This window comes from Felis catus, chromosome A2, assembly GCF_018350175.1.
Source record: "Felis catus isolate Fca126 chromosome A2, F.catus_Fca126_mat1.0, whole genome shotgun sequence".
NCBI classification, from domain to species: domain Eukaryota; kingdom Metazoa; phylum Chordata; class Mammalia; order Carnivora; family Felidae; genus Felis; species Felis catus.
The window spans coordinates 56,330,746-56,355,146 of NC_058369.1; the positions used below are offsets into that span (position 1 = coordinate 56,330,746).

At 53.5% G+C, this 24,401-nt stretch overlaps 2 protein-coding genes and 1 long non-coding RNA gene across 10 annotated transcripts in view; 2 read left to right on the forward strand and 1 right to left on the reverse strand.

The window, feature by feature from the left end:
- Nucleotides 1-24,401, forward strand: part of IQSEC1 (IQ motif and Sec7 domain ArfGEF 1) — a 689,800-nt gene that overhangs the window by 276,117 nt on the left and 389,282 nt on the right. The gene's annotated exons all lie outside the window — the stretch shown is intronic.
- LOC123384136 (MAP/microtubule affinity-regulating kinase 3-like) lies at nucleotides 2-1,326 on the forward strand. Its single transcript, XM_045053210.1, has 2 exons — nucleotides 2-718; nucleotides 821-1,326. The coding sequence occupies exons 1-2, from the start codon at nucleotides 356-358 to the stop codon at nucleotides 1,307-1,309; spliced, it is 852 nt and encodes a 283-aa protein (XP_044909145.1). The 5' UTR covers nucleotides 2-355; the 3' UTR covers nucleotides 1,310-1,326.
- On the reverse strand, nucleotides 2,821-3,730 carry LOC123384148. Its single transcript, XR_006594835.1, has 2 exons — nucleotides 3,390-3,730; nucleotides 2,821-3,093 (listed from the first exon to the last, which is right to left on the reverse strand). It is a non-coding gene; the product is annotated as an uncharacterized LOC123384148 (long non-coding RNA).

Genomic DNA, 24,401 nt, shown 5'->3' on the forward strand with positions numbered 1-24,401 from the left:
TTCTCAATTTTTCTTCATTTCCTCCCTTCATTTTCTTTGTGTGTGTGTGTGTGTGTGTGTGTGAGTGTGTGTGTGCGCGTGTGTGTGCGCGTGTGTGTTTTTCATTTGTTTTTTTGTGTTAGCGTTTTAGTACAGTTAGTATAGTTCATATTGTTAGTATAGTTCATAAGCATAGTATTGTTAGTATTGGCAAATTTTGTAGGTTGGTATTGTTGGTTAGCATAGTCCGTGTAATTAGAATTATTTAGCGTTAGTATAGTTAGTAGGTCACCATCCTTCAGGGGCGTAAGGCCATTACCGCTGGTGAGGAGGACGTCTGATCCCCGAGACCACCAGTGAGGGCAGCGTCCCCACGATGAAGCTGACCCAGTACATCCTAACCGGGAAGCAGTCTGATGTGAAGTTCATCAGGAAAACCCAGGAGGACCCCGCTGGCCTCCAGGGACTTTGTCGTGAAGCCCAGAATATGAAGACCTCAAGTCACCCAAATATTGTCAAGTCACTCGAGGTGATCAACAGGAAGAAATCGTTAGTCCTCCTTTCAAAATATGTAAGCAGAGACAAGCTGTGTGACGATTTTACGCACCATGGCCAAGTGACGGAGGAGGTTCCAGACAAATTCTGCCAGCTGTTATCGGTTGTGGAGTACTGCCACCAACAAGGTATGATCGGCGGGGATCAGAAGCTGGAGACACTGCTTTTTGACAAGAAGCTGAAGGTAAAACACACGGGGGTTGGACTGAGCATCCGGTTTGCTGGCTACAAACTCCACACTTTCTGGGACAGCCCCCCTTATTCTGCCCCGCGACTCTTCCTGCAGCAAAGGGAGCACACCCCTTCCGCAAACACTTGGAGCCTGGGGGTGGTTTGGTACTGCTTGGCCACCGGGTTTGAGCCGTTTGAGGGGGAAGTCTTCTGGGAAGCGGAACGAAATATGGAAAACAGGGAACACAGTGCTTGGATTTTCATGTCCCTGGGGAGTGAAAACCTGTGGTACACGTTGACAACCATCCAGCCCAAGATCAGCACACCAACCACAGTCCGCTCCTGGAGCTCCATCGCAACCTGTTCCAGCACAGGCCTGTCCTCAGAGCAGAGTAGTCTGACCTCCGAAGGGACCAGCATAGGGACCACGATCAGCGGGCCCAGATGCAACTCACCAGCCACAAACTCCGACACCAGCAGTGAATACAGGCAGCCAGGGAGGATGTCCCTAGAGCCAAAAAATCGGGTTCTCAAAACTCTTGGTAAATTCAAAAATTTATTCAAAAAACACAATAAAATAGAACCCCAAAAAAAATGCAAATAAATGAGAGCCATAAGAGAGCCACGTGTCCGTGCCTTTATTTTATTTTGTTTTTTAACTTTAAAGGGACTTAAATGTTTGTTTTGAAACAGAAGGGACAGTGCGAGTGGGGGAGGGACAGAGAGAGAATCCCAAGTCTACTCTGTGCTATCAGCTCGGAGCCCGACGCGGGGCTCCAGCTCACAAAACAGATGGTGGGGACCAAGAGTGGGACGCTTGAGCCACTGAGGCCCACCCAGGAGCCCCGTCCCTGCGTTTTAAGTGCAGGGAACGATGCTGAGCTCCAGGAAGCCCGGGGACATGGCACAGGAGATTGGCCAGGGCGACGGGTGGGACCAGATCAGCTTCACAGGCTGGAGGAGTGTCGGCGGGATAGTGACCTGCTGGATTTGGAGTTGTAGGAAGCACAAGGTGGAGGTGGTGAAGTGTTGGAGTGATGGGGGTTTCGTGGGTCTGGAGCCGATGGCCAAGGAAGAATTCGTGAAGAAGTCTTTGGTGCAAAAAGGTGATTTTATTAAAGCACGGGGACAGGTCCCACGGGCAGGGAGTGCAGCACTGGCGTCATGACGGTTTAGGGAGACAGCCAGAATTCCTTGGAGACTTACTCTAGGACTCAAGGTTCCAGGACCTTGAGGGGCTAGCTGTGGCCAGGAAAATGCCATTTCTTGCTGTTTAATGAAACCTCAGCCATGAGACCCTTTAGATGGATCTGGGCAGGCCAAAAGCGTGGAGGATGATTGCCAGCATATATGTTGCGGGGGTTGAGATGAAGTAGATTTGTCATTATTTGTCATAGTGGTGTGTGGGCAGCGGGAGACCCAGGGGTGGGTCACAATGGCGTGTGGGCAGCGGGAGCCCGGGGGGTGGGTCACAATGGCGTGTGGGCAGTGGGAGCCCCGGGTCCCCTTCCAGGGACTGCCCACCTGGTGGGGAAGGAATGAGCTGGGTGGAAACTCTCTGGATATCACCCTCTCTTTCCTGTGCACCCACTGGGGACCAGACCTCAGCCGGTGGATGTCCCAGCTCTCCCTACCCCACCCTCCCCCCTGCTGTCCCCCTCCTCCCTTCTGCCCTGGCTCCGGACTCACCTGCTCTCACTGGCCACAGGTGCAGGGTCCATCATGGCCCTCTTCCCTTCATGTCTCACTTTGGCCACCTCCAGAAGCTGACTTGGATGACCACGCATAGCAGGCTCTTTTTGCCCAGATGTTGGGTCAACAGTAATCCATTATCTCACTGGAAAGTCTCAAGACACCACATAAAACCAAATCATGGCTCTGTGCCCTCTGTATACATGACACAGAACCCCAATATAACAGACTGGTGAGCAAGGAGATGGGGGGAGATCAGAGGGTCCCTAGTAATGGCCCCCGAGTTGGAACTACTGAGAGGCTTGTCACCTCTGGGTCCCCCAGGAGATTCACTCCTCTCTCCCCTTCATCCCCGACCAGAAACACTCCAGATTTGTGCCAGCAGACTGGTTGACTGTACTGTGTTTTAAAGGACAAGGAGTGCATAATTCACTCATTTATTCACTCAACAAACACGTTTACATGATGGTATATATGGTGGAGGTTCCAAGGGCCACAGGACCCAGTTCCTGCCCTTCAGAGCCGAGGCCACTGGGAATAGGTAAGGGAGCGTGGAGTGCAGTTCCAGAGTCAGGTTCAGATCGCAGCTCTACCGCTGACTCGCCGTGTGACCTTGGGGAAGTCACTGAACCTCTCGGGGCCTCAGTCTTCCCACCTATCAAATGCATACACTAGTTTTGCCCGCCTCGAGGACAGCTGTGAAATTGAAATAAGGTCATTTAGAGAAGCTCTGAGAACACTGCCCAGGGCAAAGTGCGGCAAGTATTTACTGCTCATTTAGCGGCCATTACTGAGCACCTACTATGTGCCAGGCACCAGGGATGCAGCAGTGATGGAGACACTGATGGGGTGCTAGGCCCCGGAGGGGTAGACAGGTGAGCAGTGCGGAATACCCAGGAGACCCCAGGCGTGGGAAAGCAGAGGCTCCTGGGGATCACACTCCCTCCACTTTTCCTGCCCTGAACCTACAGCTGCTGGCCCCTCCTGCTCACCTGCCAGCCAGACCCTATTGTCCTGCGGCATCTGGAGAGCGCTTTGCCAATTGCCTGCCTCAAAGGTGCACTTGTCCTAGCTCTTGCCAGCTGGGGGACCTCAGGACACTGTCGTGGCCTCTCACCACCTGCTTTCTTTCTGTGAGGGAGGATCCAGCCCCTTCCACGGGGGTTCAGCGAGGAGCAGGGGACAGAGTGGATGGCATCCAGCCAGCAGGGTCAGCTCCTGCGGTGACCGGGAAGCAGCTGGTCAGCTTTAAACACACCTGCAGGGGCGCCTGGGTGTCACAGTCGGTTAAGCGTCTGACTTCAGCCAGGTCACAATCTCGCGGTCCGTGAGTTCGAGCCCCGCGTCGGGCTCTGGGCTGATGGCTCAGAGCCTGGAACCTGTTTCCGATTCTGTGTCTCCCTCTCTCTCTGCCCCTCCCCCATTCATGCTCTGTCTCTCTCTGTCCCAAAAATAAATAAACGTTGAAAAAAAAATTTAAACACACCTGCAGCTCTCCTGTGGCTCGCGGAGCGTCGTGGTCTGTGGTCTGCAGAGGTGGCCGAGGGCGGGTAATCTATCTGTGCCCCAGGTGTGGTGGAGGGGGTGAATTAAAAAGGTGGCTGGGTGGTAAATTTCTGGAAACACAAATTGGAAACCAGTGGAGGCTATTGATCTGCCTAATGGGAAGCCGATGGTTTCTGAGCGTGCAGACAGCTCCGGCTCAGGCGGGTGGCAGGAATCGATGTGGCCCCTTCCCCGAGCTGATCGGCCCCAGGTGCACTGGGAACATGGGTCAGGGAGGGGCCGAGGAGGTGCCATACAGTTCTGTGTCTGAACCTTCCACTTCTTGGCTAATGAGAACACCCAGGGCAGAGGAGGCCCCGTGGCTTTCTGTGCCTGTGTGGACCCCAGGGCTCTAAATTCCTGTCAGGTGGCCTAATGCTGCTGCTACAGAAATTCCCTTTTGAGGTTTTGTGAATCCCAAGCCCTCCCACCACTGAAAGTCAAGTCTGGAACTCTAAAAGGAAGCATAGGGAGGGAGGCCACATGGAGGAGAGGAGAGGATCCGATAGAGGTTGCTATGTGTCCATGGAGCCCATCCTTCCTCTGCCTCCCTGTCCCTCCCTTCTTCTTCTCTCACCCACTCCCCTTTCTCTGTTATAGCTCAAATTGGTCACAGCCCCGTGGAAGAAGAAAGATGCCTGATGTGTCACTAGGGAGGTGAGGGATCCTTTTGAGGCATGCCCAGTGGGAAGACTTTCTTTTTCTTCCGGTTGAGTCTAGTTTCTCTTCACTCTTTGAACACTTGGAGACATGAATTAATTCCCCTGGTCACTGTGTCACTCATTTGTCGGCTCACTCGGCTGCTCACCCCATCCGTGTCTTCCCATCTTTATTGAGCTCAGCCTTTTTTGTCAAGCAAGAAGGGAGATTTCTTAGGAGAACATAGACAGCCCAAGGACAAGCAGAGAGTAGAGTAGCTGGTCCTCCCCAAAGATGGGAGCCAGCAACTGTTTAAGACATGAGAAGCCAAGCCTGCTGTATCTTTTCGCCATTCTGGGGTCACACATTCACTCACCTCTGCTCCTCTTTGTACATCACTAGACCCTTCCATCTTTTCAATCTCTTGGCTTCTCTCCATTTCCACTGCCATGACCCTAGTGTAAAGTACTTTTCTTTTTTTTTTTTGCCTGGGAAACTGAGGCAGCCTCCTGAATTTTCTCCCGAATCCCACCCTTGCCCACTTCCAATCTGTGTCTCTCACTACAGCCAGAGGGATTTTTAGAAATGAACAGTTTATTCAACAGATTTCACTGATCCTAGGAAAGACGTCAAACTCATAAGCATGGTGTGGAACTGGATTACCACTCCCCCACATTCGGTGCCCTGTATCGAAGTGCCCTGCTCGGTGGGAGGATTATACAGCACGACCCATGTTGTCCTCAGGCATGGCAGAGGGGCTGCTGAACAGTGAAAACAGATGTGAGCACACGCGTTAAGAACCAGTGAGTAATTTACCACTTTTCTTTTCCTTTTTCCACGACAATGGCAATATTCCAGATAGAGACAGACTGCTCTGTCAACCTGAGTCCAGAGGGGAGAGGAGACGAAGGAGAGCCTCATGTGCATGTAGTCTGAAACATAAAGAAACTTTATTGTAGGCCACAGAGATTTAGAGAATTGTGTGTTACATAGCGTAACCCATCCTAACCTAACCGGTACGCATAATCCATGAACTCTTGCCCATCGCCCCATTGCTTTGCTGAGGCACCACTGGCCTTTCGGTCCTTACACAAGTTGCTCCCTCCCTCCTTACAACATTTGTCTGTGACTCTCTCTCTCCTGGGAAAGTTCTTCACTCCCACTGTTGGGCAGTTGACAGTTACTCACCAATGAGGTCTTGGCTTCGCTGTGAAGTACTCAGGAAAGGATGGCCTGGTCTCTGTTCAGAATGCCTAGAATTTACCTTCTTTGTCATTAGAGCTCTTTCACTACACTCTAAGTGGGAGGAAAACAGAGCCCGGGAATTAGATCATGCTTCTTTGAGGCCCTACTCCACCCCACACCCATGTGCCCGGACCCATGCTGAGGGGCTGGAGGTAAGGGGGTACATCAGCCCTGCGCCCTGCTCCCACAACCTGCCCCGTGACGGGGGAGACAGGTGTGCAAGCGGCAGCATTTGAACCCAATAAGATCGTTCTAGCAGGAAATTAGTGTAAAGAGGCCAGCGAGAAGGCCGGGAAGAGGGGGAGTCAGAGACGGCTTTGAGGAGGATTTGGAGGTGTCCAGGTGGGGGGAGCTTCCTGGGAGAGTGGGCGATGGGGGGATCTGACGGAGGGATTGTAGGGCAAGAAGTGGTGCCCAGAGTTTCCAGGACTTGAAAGAGGATGAACCCAGGAGAAGTTGGAACCAGAAGTAAATATCTGGCGTCTGTGTGTATTCCTGGGAACACAAGTGAGCGTTCCTGTTGGAGTGCCTTTGCAAGCTCATGGTGTTGGCTTCCTGGGGTCGAGGGATGGTGATAATGATGACAGTGGGTTCCAAGCCCTTTCACACCGTGGATATCAGTGGCAGGCTCTGATCCGAGGGTGTGGTGGGCGTGTGTGGGCAGCTGTGTTCCCGGACACAGCAGCGGGAGAGACATCTTTGTCTCCACTCTGCTCAATGGACATGTGTGGATGCCTTAAATTCCTGACTTTGTCTTCTTCTAAGAAAACCCGCCACGGCTCTTTCTAGTGAATCAAGGCTTCCTGTGTACACAGCCCAGTAGTCATTTAAAACGTGTGTCAGGTGAACAAAATGAAAGAGAGACGAATCGCCGAAGCATCACGTCCCTGGGTATGATGTCTCTCCGCGTGATCTTGTTGTTAAAAGAATCCGCAGGGACCAGGATGAAAGCAGATGCTCCATGATTAGGGGCTGTGGTCACTCAGCAGGCCCCTGCTCTGGGAAAGTGAGGTGTTTCCTGGGGTTTGAGGGCCCTGATGGGACATGACAGAAAAGCTTCTCAGCCTCCCAGAAGGTTGGAGGGTGGGCAGTGATGCTGGAAAAGTCACCCCCCTCTGTGGCCCTTGAGTTTCTCGCTGTTGGAATAGGGAGGGAGGTACCATTCCCCGACTGCCAACCTCACTGGCTGTGCGGCTGAGGCAGTAGGTGGACAGTTCTCGGAGAAGCCCATTGATTCCAAGGAATTGTGGCTGTTTGATGGTATTATCTTCATGCGGGTGTGAGGTGGACCCTGCTGGGCTCCCCATACTGGAGGGGACAGACACCCACAGAAACTGGACCAGACCCAGCACACAAACTCTCCTCAGGAAAGCTGACCTCTGTGTGGTGGTTGTCTAGAGAAGGGACTTCAGCGCTCACTGGGGGGGTGGGGGGTGGGAGGTACATGGAATAGCACAACCAAGGAGGAGTCTTGTGAGCTGGGACCATAAGGGGAGGAAGAGGGGACAGGCGGGGGCAGGGGGGCAGGTAGGGAGGGGAGCAGAGGAGCAAAGCCCTGCAGGCCCAGGCAGGCCTAGGCGGTGGTGAAAGGAACGCCATCCTCCTGCCTCGGAGAGCTGGTTGAATCTGGCACAACAGGGCCGCTTCCACGGCTCTCTGGGCTAGAGGGTGAAGCTGAGCTCCTGCCTGGCCCTCCGCCCGTCTTGCCGTTTTCAGGTCCAGCAGAGCTCACCCGCAGAGCGTAGACATGAGCCTGCCCACCCGACGGATGGGAGCACGGGCTCTGGTCAGATGATTGGGGGGGCCAGGGGCCTTCCCGCGGCGGACCGGAGGCCACAGGCGTGGGCAGTGTAGACGCTGAGGCTGCACGCTGCCAGGGTCCGGCTAGGGTCAGTTCCAAAGCCAGTCGGCTCCTCCCTAGGGCCCCTGGTCTCAGACTAGCTAGTGCCTGCTGGTGAGGCTTCAGAACCTTCCAGACCACAGCTGGAGCGATCTGGGTCTCTCCAGATCAGCACGTAGGTATCACTTAGTGTGCCCTCTCAGACTGGCATCCCCGGCAGCCTGCAGGGCCCAGCTGCGGAGCCCAACGCTGCGTGTCTGTGCTCCATGTGAAACAGTGCTGCAATCCATGAGTAGTGTCCGCAGCGGGTGAGGAAGGGGAGGCCTGGGTTATGCACGCCAGCCATTTGGCACTCCTGGTACACCCCCTCATTTTGCATATGGAGAAACTGAGGCCCAGAGGGAAGAATGCCCTCGTCCAATTGCCTGTCCTTTCACTTCCCGCTCTGGCCTCTCGACGGAACTCTTGGGACCCCCCCGTGACACCACGTGAAAACAGTCAACTATGTGTGTGACAAGGAAATCATACTGGATGTGTCTGGACCCACACCATGTTTCTCTTCTTGTTTTTCCCCTTTGCCTCTGTTCTGTTTTAATACTTCGTGTGTTTCGTGCATTCTGAAGGATGGTGGGACAATGAACATCCGTGGGCCGGCAGCTCAACTCCAGAACTAGAACATTCCCAGTCACTTCCATCTCCTCCTTGCCTGCAGGTCACCCCTCTCTGCAATTTGGTGTTTGTTTGTTTGCCATTCTCTTGCTCACAGGCCGACTGAATAAGCCTAAACATTAGATTGCTTCTTCGTTCTCAAGCTCTAAAAACTTCCTCTCTGTACGTAGATCTCAAAAATTTGCATTTTTGTACTCAACATTTCCCTCTCTCTGAGCTTGAGCTGTGCTGCTGTGTAGCTGGAGTTTGCTGTCACCAGTGTGGAAAGAAATTGTGTGACTGTGCTACAATTTCTTTTTGCATTGCTCTGTCAGGGAGTATCTGGGTCATTTCCTCTCTCCCCCTCCTCTTGCTAACAGTGCTGCGACGAACTCTTCTTGGGTGTGCCTTGTGTGACTCCTGGGAGTGGATTTGCAGGGTGCTAAGGCATGGGACTGGTCAACCTAACAAGAAAAGGCCAAAGCGGTTTTCAGTGTGGCCAGACCAGGTTTCACACTCATCAACCGCGGGTGCCAGCTGATCTCCATCCTCTCAGACCCTCGGTGCTGTCAGATGTCACATGTCTTCCTCACTGTGAGCCTGATGGATGTGAAATCTCTCACGGGGACCTTACCTTGCACTTCCCTGCATCCTCGTGACATCGGGCAGCTTTTCCCGTGTTCATCTGTGCACTCCGTTTCCTCCTCTACGACATGCCTGCTGTGGTCTTTTTGCTCATTGCCTCTCTTCTTCCTGTGGATTTGTAGGACTTCTTTATGTATTCTGGATACTGATCCTTTCCTAGTTGTACATATGCCAGAGGCCTTCTGCTTTTAGTGATTTGTCTTTTCACCCGTCATTTGGTGAAAGGAAATTTACATTTTACTGCAGTCAAACCTATCGATTTTTTTTTATGCTTACTGAGCTTTTAACACCTTGGTAAAGAAATTGTTCCCAACGCCAAGTTTGCAAAGATATTCCCCCACAATATCCCCCTCTTCAACTTCTCTCTTTCAAATATAGATTTTTAATGTGTCTGGAATGGTTTCCGATGTCCCAGCACCGTCTACTAACTGGGCCGCCTTTCTCCAGTCACATGTCAAGAAGCCTTTTTAAAACTCCTAAGTACTGAGCTCTTCAAATCTCTGATCATTTGTAGCACACCTGCAGTCATTCATGCCTGCTGTCCGCGTGTTCTCCCCTCTCCCTCTTTCTACCATTGCGATCCCTGGTACGTGCAGGTGCCCCAGGAGGTCCTGTGTAGCCATGTATGGATTTTTATCCTATGTTTCTTTCTTTATCATTTTTTGAGAAGGAGAGAGAGAGAGAGACTGGGGAAGGGGCAGAGACAGAGAAAATCCTAAGCAGGCTCCATGCTGTCGGTGCAGAGCCCGATGTGGGGCTCGGTCCCCTGACTATGAGATCGTGACCTGGGCTGACAGCAAGAGTCAGACGCTTAACCGTCGGAGTCACCCAGGTGCCCCATCCATGGATGTTTTTGTGAGGATGAGGAAACAGGAGCACAGAGGAGGGTTGAGTTTGTAATGGCCACACAACGACTGTGTTGGGTGACCCCAACGCGGAGTCTGTCTCTGATTCTCTGAAGGCGGGTTCTGTGTTCCTTCCTCTTGGTGTCTGGCTGTGCACAGTAGGGCTGGTGGGTTGGGACCCAGGACCCTGGGGCTGTCAGTGGAGGGATCGGACATGACAGCCTGCCTTTCCGTTTCCATCCCATGGGCTCTCCTGAGCTGGTGTGAAAGCCATTTGGGCACATTGTTCCTGGGGGCCTGAAAACCTCCTGCCACCTCTGCTTCTCACCCCTGCCTCATCCCTCCTGCTGTCGTTTTGATGATGAAGCAGCTGAGGTTTAACTCCTGCCTCTCACTCCCCACCGGCTCCTTGCCCGGTAAGTGGAGGGAGAGCCCTGGGAGCAGTACCCCAGCACCCTCAAACCTGGAACAGAGTCGAATCCTTGCCGGGAAGGCTCCACCCTTGCTCTGAGTGATGCAGAGTCATGGCCTCTAAAGATGTGGATGACAACTCACTTCTACAGCATTTGTGATGTGCCGGGGCCCGGTCTGAGCATTCCGTGGGGTCCTCGCCACCCTGTGAGGAGACACTATTTTTACACTCATCTTATAGATGCGGAAGCTGAGGCTCAGGGCCTTTATGAGGCTCCAAACTCCACGCTCTTTACCACGAGACTGCATGGTCCCTTTGGACCCCGACCAGGCCCTAGCTCTCCCTCCTGGTGACTGGTCCAAGACCCGTGGATGGGTCTGCCATGGGGCCCCTCACGGAGTGCAGAAGAGCTTTGTCCCTGAACCCTGGATCCATGGTGGGTCTGGGCCTGCCCTGGGCCTCCTTGGCCCTGGAGGGTGCGCTCCCCAGCTTCCGAGGCTGAGCCAGCCAGCCGGTGTTGCTCCTGTTTGCGGCCGGGGAGTCCCACCTCCAGTTAGAGACTTCTCTCTTTTGTAGGCTCTAGAAACTCTGAGAAGGGCCCTAAATGCTGGGCCCTCGATTAAGGGGTTTCAGAAGGCAGGAGCCCCAGGGACGCCTTGCTTTGCAAAGGCCTTTGTGTTCCAGGAACTGCTCTCTGTGGCCACCTCAAGACGAGGTGTTTTTGACAAACATGTGTCACCTGCATGACACTTGTAAGCAGTTATGCCATGGCCATAAATCTGGGCTTGTGCTGCCGAGTGCGATACCGGCTCCTACATGTGGCTGAAGCACTGCCAACGGTGTCTCTGCTGGTTTGTCTGGCAGTGGGGGGTGCCAGGCTGCTTCAGGACACATCGGCTCCCAGCCAGTGGCTGTATGCTATGAAGGTCCCAACGCCGACGTCTTTCTCAGCATCCCACTCCCCCTTCCTAACCTTCCTGGCTCCCACTGGATGTCTCACAATGTGGACACTTTTGCACCCAGTCATGCTAATTGCTCTGAAAAGAAATAAAGCGGGAGGAGTGTGCAGGGAGTGACGCAGGCCATTTGTAAGAAAGATCTGTGATCTCCGGTTTGTTTAACAAACCTACTGGGTCAGAGCCTGAAGGAAATGGGGGGGAGCCGTGCGGGTATCCGGGAAGAGCATGCTAGTCAGGAGAGCTGCACATGCAAAGGCCCGGAGGTCAGGTTGGGTCTTATGGGTTGCAGGCAGGTGTGTCTGGAGTGCAGTGAGAGGGGCAAAGCTGGGAGCAGGGTGGGAGTAGGGAGCATCGTGTGGGATGGTGAGGCATTTGGCTTTCACCTGGAGTGTCACGGAAAGCGGCTGGAAGGCCCTGGGTAGGTCCAGGAAACCGCAGAGGAGGCCAGATGGCTTAGGCGCAGCCGCTCCCGGGCCAACTAGACCTTGGTCGTAACTGTGCTGACTGTAGATCCTAGCTGTAGAGCGGAACCCAGGTGACAGCAAACATGAGGGCCAGGTGACGGTCCCGAGGCCACCAGTCCATCTGTCTGCAGCCAGGCCTCTGCCTATAGATCCTGCAGCCTGTGCATCCTGCCCAGAATGCTGGGATGCCGGGATCAGTTAGGTTCTGCTGCGGAATAACCACCCCGAAATGTAGCGGCTTGCACCAACTGTTGACTTAGCTGGGCAGCTAGCTGCTCGGGCAGGTCTTCCGGGCTCCCTCAAGCATGTGTGGTCAATGGCAGGGGTCGGCTGATTGCCGGCTGGCTGTTGGCCGGGGCGACTAGGGGCGGTGGTGAGTAGGCTACACGTGTCCCATTCTTCCAGGAGGCCGTCTGGGCTTCTGCACATGGTGGTGCCAGGGTCCCGAGAGGGTGGGCACGCAAGGCCACGAGGGTCTTTGTGGCCTACGCCTGAAAATGGCACGGCATCATTTCCACCACATTCTGTCGGCCAGAGCAAGTCACGGAGCCAGCGCAGATTCAAAGCGGGGGGATCTAGACCCCACCCCTGGTGGGAAGAGCTGCCCCATCATAGTGCAAAGGGTACGGAGACAGGGGGGTGGAGGAACAGAGCTGTTTAGGGGTCAACCGCAGTGTCCCGTGTTCTGGAGAGAGGAGCAAGGCAGGAGCCAGGGCCCCAGAACAGTCAGCCATGGCTGTGTCTCTGTCGCCCTGAAGAAACCAGACCCCCAACAATCCAGGACTAGGCAGAGGAAGCTCGGACCATTTGTTCCTTTGTCACCAAATGCCACCTAGCCAGTAGCCATAGACTCAACAGTCCCCATGGAGGTGTCTTTCTCTGGGATGCTTACACCCAAGGACTGCGGAGATCATATGGAACATCGCACACCTTTGGCACCACCTCTTCCAGGAAGCCCTCCAGGCTTCTTCTGGGCTCTCCCAGGCTCACCGCCCTGCCCCCGTCACAGAAGACAGTGTACTTGTGTCCCTCATTGGCGCACGTGTGTGTCAGCCTCCTGAGTCAGAAAGGCCAAGGCCTGAGGACGGGGCTGTGTCTCACTCACCCCGAATCCCTACTCCTAGCTGGGAGTGTGCACTGAGGATGAGGCTGGCAAGGTATGGGTATACTGGGGACCTGCGTTCAGGGCTGACTCACAGTTGATGTCTGCAAGGGAAGGGGAGGGTCACTGTACCTGGTAGCAGGCCCCAGATGAGCTCGGCCTGGAGCCGGGACGGGGGGTGCTGGGAACGCATGCTGGATGCAGGCGGCAGCCAGAGCTCAGTGGAGCAAGGGCAGAGACCACAGTCCTCTTGCAGACAGAAATGGGTCTCAAGCTCTGGGCGCAGGCACCAAGGCAGGAAGGCAGCCCACAGGAGAGCGTGCAGAGAAGCCACTCCGGGTGTTCAAGGCCAGCACTGGGCAGATGGAAAGGCAGGCAGGACCTGCCAACCCCGAGGGAAAAAGAAACATCAGCCACGTTTGGCTATAGTCAGCTTTCGTTTACTGGAGTTTCCCTTGCCTGAGATCCACTGTACCCAAAATCAATATTATTAACATTAAAAAAGAGAAGCCAACTAGGAGGTAGCAACCCCGAATGCACTGTGGTTTCGGTGCCATCCCAGCGCAGGAGAAAAACCTTCATCACCTTCTCATGCATACCAGAGACAAGGGAGGGAAGAATGGCGGCGGGGGGTGGGGGGAGCGGTCTTCACGAGGCCTCCAAGAGTGCCTCCCTGGGGCTCATAGTGAGTTAAGCCAGCCTGGCCTGCGAGTGTGCCAGCTCGTCCTGCCCACCTGGCGTCAGCACCATTGCCCCGGGCTGGGCCGGGCCGTCTCCTGTGGGGAGAGAGCTTGAAGCTTTTGCAGTTTGTAGTGGTCTGTTGTATTTAGAAACCCGAGCATCCCAGGGTCATAAATTACCTTGAACTAGTTTGCTAACCCTTGTGACTCGGTACAGCGCCTTCTCAGAAGCGGCCAGTTATGTCACGGACTGAGTGAGGCGTGGCCCAGTCCCCGCAGCGAGGCAGCGTGTGCCAGGCCTGGCGTGGATGGTAGCCACCCAGGACCACGGGGACGATGCAGGGAGGTGCCGCAGGTCTGTGCACGGCATTTCTGTGGAAATGCACTCCAGAAGGGAGAAGGGTCTGTGAGTCCATGAAGTGGGATTCTCACTCCCGGCACGTGGTCGTGAGAGCTGTACCACATGGAAGAGGCAGAGGGCACCGTGTAGTTCAGCATTCCTGTTACGTCCCTGCTGGAGGATCAGCTCCTGCTGGCACCTTCCCAGGGATGGGGGCTCATCGCTGCCTGAGACATTGCACACTGACAGGAAGTTAGCTTCCCGCAAATTCCAGCTCCATCATCTGGGTACATGTTCTGAATCGGTGCTTGCAACAGCCTGGACAGAGTGGGAGGCCGTTGCAAGGCTGCTGGCCAGCTAGGACGGCTCTCCCAGCCTTTCCTCCATTGCCACAGCCCTCTGGCCACAACAGGTGCTAAAGGGCCCATCTGGTTAGACATTCCGAGTGTTACCCCTGCACTGCAAGTTCATTGGCCACGGCAATGTTGACATCAAGAGAAACACGTGTCATTTTCTCATCTCTAGAAAGAGCTCCAACCCCCTCCCCGTTTTTGTAATCAGAAAGCAGAGGGGTGACCCACACTTTCTGGGGTCATGGGGAGGAGATTCAGGTGTGAAGGGAGCATCTGCTTGTAATGTGGGATCCAGTTCCAGGATCCCCTGGCGTTCCTTGAAATTTGCTGGAGAAACACAACCCATTTGATGTGCAAAACCAGGCTTCCAACAGAATGGGACAGCTGAAACAGCCCAAAAATGGACAAACCACATGAAACAGGTTTTGAAGACACTGAATGAACATCAGGCAACAATGGACAGTGATCCCTGAGAGGAGGGAAGTGATCTCAGTGGTGCTCTGAGCATCTTCCTTGGGAAGAGGTCATGACCCAACTTGGCAGGTGGTGTGTGTGTGTGTGTGTGTGTGTGTGTGTGTGTGTAGTAAGGGAGGGGAGGACAGAGCCTGGAGTCCTCCCTGAGTTAAAGAGGTGGAGCTGAGTGTCTGGAAAGACCAAAGCAGCTAGAGCTCACCACAAGTATCAAAGAGGACTGCACGGCATGAAGCGAGTACTCAGGACATCTGCAGAGTTTCTCCCTTGGGTATTCAGTGGAGTGCTGGCTAGGACATGTGCGAGAGAGACTGGGAAATTAACTATCCAAAAGAAGTCGGAGGTAGCAAGTGTCTGCTCTTACCAGCCAGACTAGAAAACCTCATGATGCCTGGGACATTGGCTAAAGTATTCTGAACAGACTTGCCCCAGTAGTAGGAAAGGATTAGCCCTAAGCCAAGCACTGCTGAATTTGACAACCTTAAAAACAAGACACTAAAGGATCAAGTTATTTCCACATAACTTACCATGTCCCAGAACAAAGCTCAAGGTGGTTTAGAGGAATACAAAAATATCCAGCAGGGCGAAATTCACAAAGTCTGACGTCCAGTGAAAAGTTTTATGGCATGGAAACAGGCAAGAAAATATGACCCATAGGAGAAGAAAAATTCATCAAACTGGCCCAAAATAAACACTGATGCTAGAATTAGCAGAAAAGGCCATTAAAATAGTTATTATAACTGCATGCCATATGTTCAACAGGTTGTGTATAAACATGCAAGATTTTTTTTTAACTTGTAAAGATTAAACTCTAATGCAGTCACAAAAAATATTCAAATAATTTTAAAAAAGGGTTAGGAAAAGAAGAAAAATAGAACAAGGAACCAATGAGATAGAAAGAAAACAAACAGATATGTCTAATCATTTCAGTATTCATATTAAATGTAAGTGGCCTAAATACACTAATTAAAAGGCAGTGATTGTCAGATATGGTGGGGGTTTTTTTCTTAATGTTTCTTTTTGAGAGAGAGAGAGAAAGCAAGCAGGGGAGGGGTAGAAAGAGGGAGACACAGAATCCAAAGCAGGCTCCAGGCTCTGAGCTGTCAGCACAGAGCCCAACACAGGGCTGGAACCCACAAACTGTGAGATCATGACTTGAGCTGAAGTCCGGCGCTTAATTGACCAAGCCACCCAGGCACCCCAGATTAGATGTTTTTAAAAAGCAAGAACTATGTACTACCTACAAGAAATACCTTAAATATAAAGATGAAAATATGTTAAAAGTAAAAGGATGGAAAACAGATGTAATAAACCAGGGGCCACCAGAAGGAAGCAGGGCTCATGACTGAGCCAGAGAAGCCTAGGGGAGCCAGGAGCTCCCATGGGAGGTGCACCTGAGAGCTCCTCTGCTCATGAGTCAGGGGTGGGGTCACTGCCCATGACATTTGCCAGTTATGCCACCAATGGCAGTCCTACCGGTGCCCTTTCTTGAGTTCTGTGTGTGAGCCCTGTCTACCTCTTCACAGTCTGGGCATCTCCGGTTTGCACAATTGCAATCCACTGTGGCTGTGAGGGGAGGGAGGATGGGAGGTGCCACTAATAGCCCCACTTTACAGAGGAGCCACTGCTCACCACCTGTCAGAGTCCTGTGGGTCTTTATTGAGATCCATAGACTATTCTGGCAGAGCAGGGCCTCAGGAATCATTGAATATGAGCCCCCCTTATAGGCAGAGAAACTGAGGTTCAGGAGTTGAGCACAACTTCCAATGGTTAACACTCTGGAGTCCTAGACTCCCCCGCTTTAGGGGCGCAGTTTGGTGAGCTCATCAAGACCCCTGAGAAGCTGCCCTCCCCCAGCAGTCACAGCTTACTAAAGCAACCAGGATGACCTGATCTATAAATGGGGTCCTGACGTTCCGCTATCACCACCCTCCCCCTGCCCCCACAGGCTGCTCACCCTCACAGCCTTGCAAAGGGGCCATGCACCCTAATGTGAGCCTCCTCAGGGCACAAAAGGGTTGCCAGACTGAGGATTGGAGGGAACCCACACTAAGCAGCTGGATTGGCCTGAGTGGGCAGCATCTCTTGGGCTGCTCTCGTCCAAAAGCTGCCATACCCCGATACAGACAGAAGTGAGCATGCCTGTGTTCCAGCAAAACTTGACTTACAAAAGCAGGCAGCAAGCCACATTTGGCTCAAGACCCGTAGTTGGTCAGCCTTTGTTCTACATATAGCAAGTCCCATGATAACCCAGATTGATCAGCCTGACTCCAGGCCAAGCGGCAGACCTGCTACGGGCCCAGGGCAGAGTAGGGTACTGGGGGGCGCAGAACTGGGCCTGGGTTCCATGTTCCGTCACGCACTATACTCCTAGCAACTTGCTTGACGTCTCTGGGCCTCACTGTCCACACCTGAAGGCTGGATCCGGAGTGCAAACTCAGAGCTGCTGGGGTCACATTACCACATAACGGAGAAAGGCTGGCTGGTGGGGAGACTTGGGCCCATCTAAGGACTCAGCTGGCTTCTCCATTGCCGCCAATCATCGCCGATAGGGACACTGGCCCCCAACATTTCAGAAGTCACAGGCCACATTTAGATGTGAACCCTCGTGGTTGTATGCTGGCCACTGACTCAGGCCAGCCTGACTTGCGTGGGGCCGACCACACCCACAAGCCGTGTCCCTTTGCGACCCCTCAGCTCAGGGCTTGTCTGCTTTTACTAGGGGACAGAGAAGACTGACTTTCCCAACAGACGCTGTTTTCGGGTTTGAAACGAGTTGCGGGGGTGGGGGGTGGGGGCAAACGTTAGAAATAGACTCCCTTGCCTCACCCGTACGCCTGTGTTCGTTTCCACCTGGTAATAACCTTCCGAGGCCTTCCATGTTGAGCTCACATATCTCAGACTTAGCCTGTGCAAAACCTTCTTGGCTGGGTTTTTCTTAATCATTTGCTCAGTGGGTGTATTATTTGACATGTAATTGTCTTCCTGGGAGATTAACTTTCAGGGCCCTGAATGGTCTTTATTAAAATAAAGAGAGCGGTAAATTCGAGCCCTGTCCCATGGGGCATGCAGGAGACCCAGCACACCTCATACTGGGCGCGCGCATGAAGACGTTCCTCTCCGTGGGAAAGGGTCACCAGCCTGCACGTTCTCCAAGCCCTCCTCCTTCATTAGACTGACGCTGAAGGAGTGAAGGAGCTCCTGGTGGATCCGAGGAGTTGGGATGCTGCTGCCCCCTGGAGGGCCCAGAGCCTGGTGTCGTGGTGAGGAGGATGTGGATTCGCCTCCTAACCTATCCAGCAATGAGGCCATGTGACCTCGGCAAGGTCCACCACTCTCTGAGCTCCAGGGTCCTGGGCAGCAAAGTGAAGCCGCTGGTGGGGACCTAGTGGAAATACTCTTCCTGGGAGTCTGTGCTGAGCTCCAGCTTTGAGAGCACTGGTTATCCTGCAGGGCACAGTTAGCAGTCTGCGACCCACATGCTGCCTTACCCCTGTGTGTCTCCTGAGTGTGCAGCTCTGTTCAGCTCCTGGTTCCCCTCCCCAGCCCCTCTATGCATTCATTCATTGTTTCCTTCCTTCCTTCCTTCCTTCTCACACTCAGTCCATTCTCCACTGGACAGCCAGAGGGATCCCGATAAAAGCTAGGTCAGTGCCAGCCCCTCAGCCCCCTACCATGGGCTCCCTCCTCACGCACAGTGAGAAACAGCGTCCTCCCCATAACCCTCATGGTCCTGATCATCTGCCCCATCATCCTTCTGCCCTCATCTCTTCCTGCGGTCACTGGCTGGGTTCCAGGCACACTCCTGCCCCAGGGCCTTTGCACTGGCAATGCCTTCTGCCTGGCTCACTCTTCCCCCCGGACACCTGCGTGGCTCCCTCACCATCAAGTCTTTACATGGTTTCATCTCCTGGGGGCCTTCCCTGACCAGCCTGTTTGTACTTGCAACATTAACCCCTTCCCCTGAGAGGGTATTTCTATCCACAGTGCACGTCACCGTGTGCCAGATTTGGTTTACTGTCATCCCCCTCGCTGGAAAGCGGACATCCTGCAGGCAGGCCTGACCCAGGGCAGGTGCTAGGAGCTCTTGCCTGCCTCTGGCAGACCTGGATTATTTCCACCCAGCCTTGAGGGATGTGGTCTTTAGTTTGGATGGAGGGCCCATTTCAGTCTCCTGCTGCCTTAGCAGTGCCCTGAGCCCGGGGTAAGTTCTGGAGGGCTGCACAACGCCCAGCTCACCCGGCAGCCCCTGGTCTCTTCCCTCCATTGTCAGAGCCAGGAATTCCGCAGCCTGGCCCAGTGCCCAGCCCCTGCGACGCTCCGCTGATTCCGCGGAGGGGAGCACCTACTTCCTGTGGGCCAGGGACTCTTAGCCCCGTTCTTTCCCTTTTGCTCTTTGTAGATGGCACCGCCCCAAAGCAGGCCCCAAGCCTATCATCCTCCAGAGACAAAAACAGCCGGTTTGTGCCTCCCTGGCCACCCCTGCTTGTCCACTCAGGACTGGCCTTGGCCCTGTTGTGCCCTGGCTGCCCAGGACCTTGACAGGTGGCATCTCAGAGCACGTCAGCTTACGGGTGCACAGCTCTGCGTAGGGCCTTGGTCCCTGGGGCAGCGAGCACCTTATCCCTACAGGGGCCAGGAGGGTCCGTGCAGAGTAGGGTGGTTCATTCAAGTCGTGTCATGCGTCCATATGTCTGTCTATCCTTTCAGTAAATAGTCACCAAGCAGCTGTTCTCTGCCTGGCCCTGCCGTGTATGCTGGGAACAGGATGAAGCCCTGTCCCGATGGGGCCGGCCTCCCCTCTCCAAGCCTTAGGGCCCTCCTGTGTCAAATGAGAGTAGTAACATTGGCTTCCCGGGAGGCTGTGAGGAGTACATGAGACAGATATAGAACAGAATCAACAAATGTTTTCTGTCAAGGGCCAGACAGGAAATATTTTAGGCTCTGTGGGCCATACAGTCTGTCGTCACCACTCAATTCTGCAGATGCCCCAGCCACTGACGACATGTCAACGGTGGGTGTGTGGCTGCACTCCAGTGAGACCTTAGGAAAACAGCCGGTGGGCCAGATGTGGCCTGGGGGCCGTGTCCTGCTGGCCTCTGGTGCAGAGTGTCTGGGATGGGCGCAGAAGGGACAGCTGCTGCTCTAATCATGGCTGATGATGATGGTGGTGATGCTGTCCTCCTCTGGGACCCAGGACTACAGGAAAGTTGCGGTCTGGGGTTGCAGAGTGCTGGGGGCAAAGCAGGCACGAGGTGAGCGAGATTTCAACAGCACCGCTTTCTGCTTCCATCTGTTTAAGTCTCACTTAGTCTGTCTGGGTTTCCCTGGAGCCGCACTTAATCCCTAACAGGGCAGGGTAAGTTCTGGGAGAAGGGAGAGCTAGCACTTAACTCATGGCCGAGGTCGGCCAGGAGGCCCCGCAGAGGCGGCCGATCTCACCCTGCCTGGTGCCACCACTTTGAAGCAAGCCTGGGCTGTGCCCTCGGGGGCAGCTGAGTGCAGGCAGGGGCCCGGCAGTTCTCATGCGTCCTGCTTTATTGCCCGAGAGACTCCTCCGCTGGCACTGTCTTTTTCCCTGGTGCTCCGAGATCCCTCTGCTCATTGCTCTATGCAGCCCCGTCTCAGATTGTGTTCTAAATTCTTCTTAGTTAAATGTTTGCCTCCTCCCTCTAGACTACGAGCAGCTCCTCCTTTGGGAAGGGAAGAGGAAGAATTAACATTAATTGAATGTGTGCCACGTGGAGGCCTTGGGGACGAGGAGTTCAAGGAGACCAGAGAGGTCCCATGCCTGCCCAAGGGCACACAGATTAAGAGCCACGGAGCTGGGATCTGGAGTTGGGACCCTCCCTTGCTCCCTCGCCCTGTGTGCGCTCTGTCTCATCCTGACAGGAGAGGCCAGGCATGAGGAACACAAGTTGAAGTCAGAGAGGCTGGGGCTGAGAATGCCTGCTCCCACCAAGCGTCAGGTTGCTCATCTGTAAATGGGACACAGCGACGGTCACCACCTCTCAGAGTGATCCTAAGGATCCAGTGAGGTCTGGAGGGAGGGAGGAAGAGGGACAGAGAGCCCTCACCCTGTCTCTTGGGGCCTGAAGGTCACTACCGCTGGAGACTGCGCAGTCAGCCCCATGCACACCCTTCTCCCTGAGCTGGAGTGTCAGCGGCAGGCCCTTGTGCGTTACGTCCTCACACTGTCCCTGTGCCAAAGGAGTGCCTTCCAAAGAGCATGCCCCCGTGGCCAAAAAGAGTTCTGAAAGCCTTCCTAGGAAAGTGGGGAGCAGGAAGGGGTCTGCCCTTTGCCCCTACCCGAGTCATTGACCGGTTCCCAGGTGGGCCCACAGAGAACCCAGGAAATGGTCCTTAGCTCACAAGGTGGGGTGTGATGGCCTTCTGTGCTGACAGAGAGGCCAACAGAAATGCTGTGCTGTGCTGTGCTGTGCTGGGAAAAGCAAAGCCCACGCCACGTTGGAAAATCAGGGTTCCAACCCACTCTTTTTTTTTTTTATTAATGTTTATTCAGTTTTTGAGAGACAGAGAGTGAGTGGGGAGGGGCAGAGAGAGAGGGGGAGACACGGAATCCAAAGCAGGCTCCAGGCTCCCAGCCGTCAGCACAGAGCCCGACACGGGGCTCGAACCCACACACCGCAAGATCGTGACCTGAGCCGAAGTCGGACGCAAACAGACTGAGCCACCCAGGCGCCCCCCAACCCACCCTTAATCCTGGCACCCCATAGTCAGCCTCATCGTCGTCCAGCGTGATCAGTATCCCTACCACCGCCCTCATCCTGTGCCCGTCGGAAGCCAGACTGCCCCACGTGCACTGTGTGAGGGTCCAGTTCTCTGGGTCCCTTTCGAAGGATGGGGTTGGAGGGACCAAACAGTGTGCTCACGTGGGGAGGTGCTTTTTATTTTCCATTTCCTTTTTAAAATCTACATAACATAATATTCGCCATTTTAACCATTGGTGTGAGGTGGAGAGGCATATAAAGTAACCGTCCCCACCATCTTCACCTCCGGAACCTTTTCACATGCTCTCCCCAAAACTGAAACCCTGTCTCCTACACATTAAACACATCTCCCCAGGTCATTTCTCCCCCGCCTCCCCCCGCCACCCCGGCGCCTGCAGCCACCATTCTGCTTTCCGTCTCTGAGTTTGATGGACTCTAGGGACCTCATACGAGTGAAGTCATGCAGTGTTTGTCCTTTTGTGATGGGTTCATTTCACTTCGCATAATGTCCTCAACGTTCATCCACGTCGCAGCATGTGTTGGAACTTCCTTCTTTTTTTAGGGCTGCGTGATACTCTATCGTATGGCTCGGTCACGTTTTGTTCTCTCCATTCATCCATCGTTGGACACTTGGCTCGTTTCTGCCTTTCAGCCACTGTGAATCACGGTGCTCTGAGCGTGGTGTAGAGATGTCTCTTTGAGACGCTGCTTTCCATTCTTCCGGGTACCTGCCCGCAAGTGGAATTGCTGGATTGTAATGATAATTCTACAGTAAGTTTTTTGAGGAACCGCCCTACTGTTTCCCACAGCTGCTGCACCAGGTTACGTTCCACCAGCAGTGCACGCATTTCCCCCACATCTTGCCCAGTGCTGTTCTGGGTTTTGGTAACCGCCATCGCTTGGGTGCGACGTGGTATCTCATTGTGGTTTTGGTTTGCATTTGCCTAAGTTGAGCATCTTTTCATGTGCATTTCGGTCATGTGTATCCGTTCAAGCCCTTCATACGTTTTTTTCATTGGGTTGTTGTTTTTTTTTCTTGTTGAGTTTTAACAGCTCTTTATTCTGGATCTCAATCCCTTACCAAATTCATGATTTACCAATATTACCTCTCATTCCGTGGGTTTTCTTCTCGCTCTGTCGACGCGTCCCCTTATATACAAAAGTTTGTACTTTTGATGAATTCTGGCGTAGCTGTTTTTTTCCCTTGGGTCCTGTGTATGTTTTTGTCTCTGACTGCTTTAGTATTATATCCAAAAAAAATAATAATTGCCACACCCTGGTGTCATAAAGTGTCATAAAGCTTTCTGTATGTTTCTAAGATTTTTATAGTTTCAGTTCTAATGTTTAGGTCTTTGATCTGTTTGAATTAATTTTTTATATGGTGTGACGTTTGGATCTGACTTTATTCTTCTGCATGTGGAATCCAGTTTCCATGACCCCATTCGTTGAACACTGACCTTTCACCCTGCAGTGCTCTTGGCCCCCTTGTCTCAGACCATTTGACCATGTATGTGAGGGTTTATTTCTGGGATCTCTGTTCTATGCTGTGTTTGTAAAGTTTTATTGGAACATGGCCATACCGTTCACTTATGTATTGTCTACAGCTGCTTTGGAGAGAAAAACAGAGTCAGAGTAGCTGTGACAGAGAAAGTCAGGCTCTGGGGGCAGCTGGGTGGCTCAGTCGGTTAAGCATCTGACTCTTGATTTTGGCTCAGGTCGTGAGCTCTTAGTTTCGTGGGTTCAGACCCAGCATTGGCTCTGTGCAGAACCAGCTTGGGATTTTCTCTGCCCCTCCCCTACTCATGCTGTCTCTCTCTCTCTCTCTCTCTGTGTCTCTCTCTGTCTCTTTCTCTCAAAATAAATAAATAGACTTTTAAAAAAAAAGAAAGAAAGAAAGAAAAGAAAGAACATTAGGCTGCCAAAGGCAATATTACCGTCTGGCAATATGGTCCAGTCTCCTCTGCCTGCATGGCTCTGGGACGTGAGCTCCCTGGATGGCTTCTTCCATTTTCCCCTGGCAGGCAGTGCAAGGTTCACCACCTAGTAGGTGCTCCACCACCTAGTAGGTGCTCTGCCAGTGGTGTGGGTTTGTTGCCTTCTGTTGACCGGGAGGATTTTCAATGGCCTCTGCCTTGGTACACTTCCAGACACATAGTGGCAAAGACGTTAAAGTACTACAGGACCTCTCATTCATTCCCTAGGGGCCCTTCGTTTTTTCCCTGGTGGCCCCTCCTTCACGCCTCAGGACTTCTCCTTCCCTATTGATTTGGCTAGAGGAGAAACTGAGATGCATAGTTGAACTATTTCACAGCATCCTGGAGGCTCCCTGCTGCACCAGATGTTAACCTTTTAGTTGCTGAATTTGGGGAAAGTGGGGAGCAGTTCCAGGCAGGCAGCCAGGCAGTGGGAGGGGCTCAAGGCAACTTACCAACCAGACAAGGGCGTTTTACTGGTTAACAGTACCGTGAATAGCACTGAGGCAAAGGCCTACAGCAGGCCATGGTCCATGGGCAGTGCCCACTCCAGGCGCCTGGCCCCGGCCACTTGTTGGGGCCACAGATGCAGTCACAGGGGCCAATGTGTTCTGACAGCCTCCAGTCCAGGTGCTGGAGTGTTCCACTCCCCAGCGCCTCTGCTGGCGAGACAATGCATTACCGTCCTGCTTTACAGATGAGGAAATATGTTCAGAGATTTATCTGCGGTCACAGAGGGAATGGGGAACCCCCCCGGGGACATCTTGGGGGTCCAGACCCCTGAGGGACACTGTGACTCAACCCCATTTCTTGCAAGACTCCCATCCTGAAATAGGGCCCCGCCGAGCACCCGGACAGGTAGAATGTCCTGGAAGCAAGGAGGGAGAGGACTTGGCCACAGGAACAGGAGAGGGGGTGCAGCGGGGATGGGGGAAGGGAACAGGCTAAGCCTGGCCAGGCCCACATAGGCAGCAACCGGACGGTCTGAGCATTTCATTGCCCACTCAGCCATGGCACACCCCAGCTCAAAGATCATCTCTTCTGGCTCCCTTTAAACAATAGAAAGAAATCCAAACCTCCTGGCCTTCAAAGGCCTCACCCGAGCTGTCCAG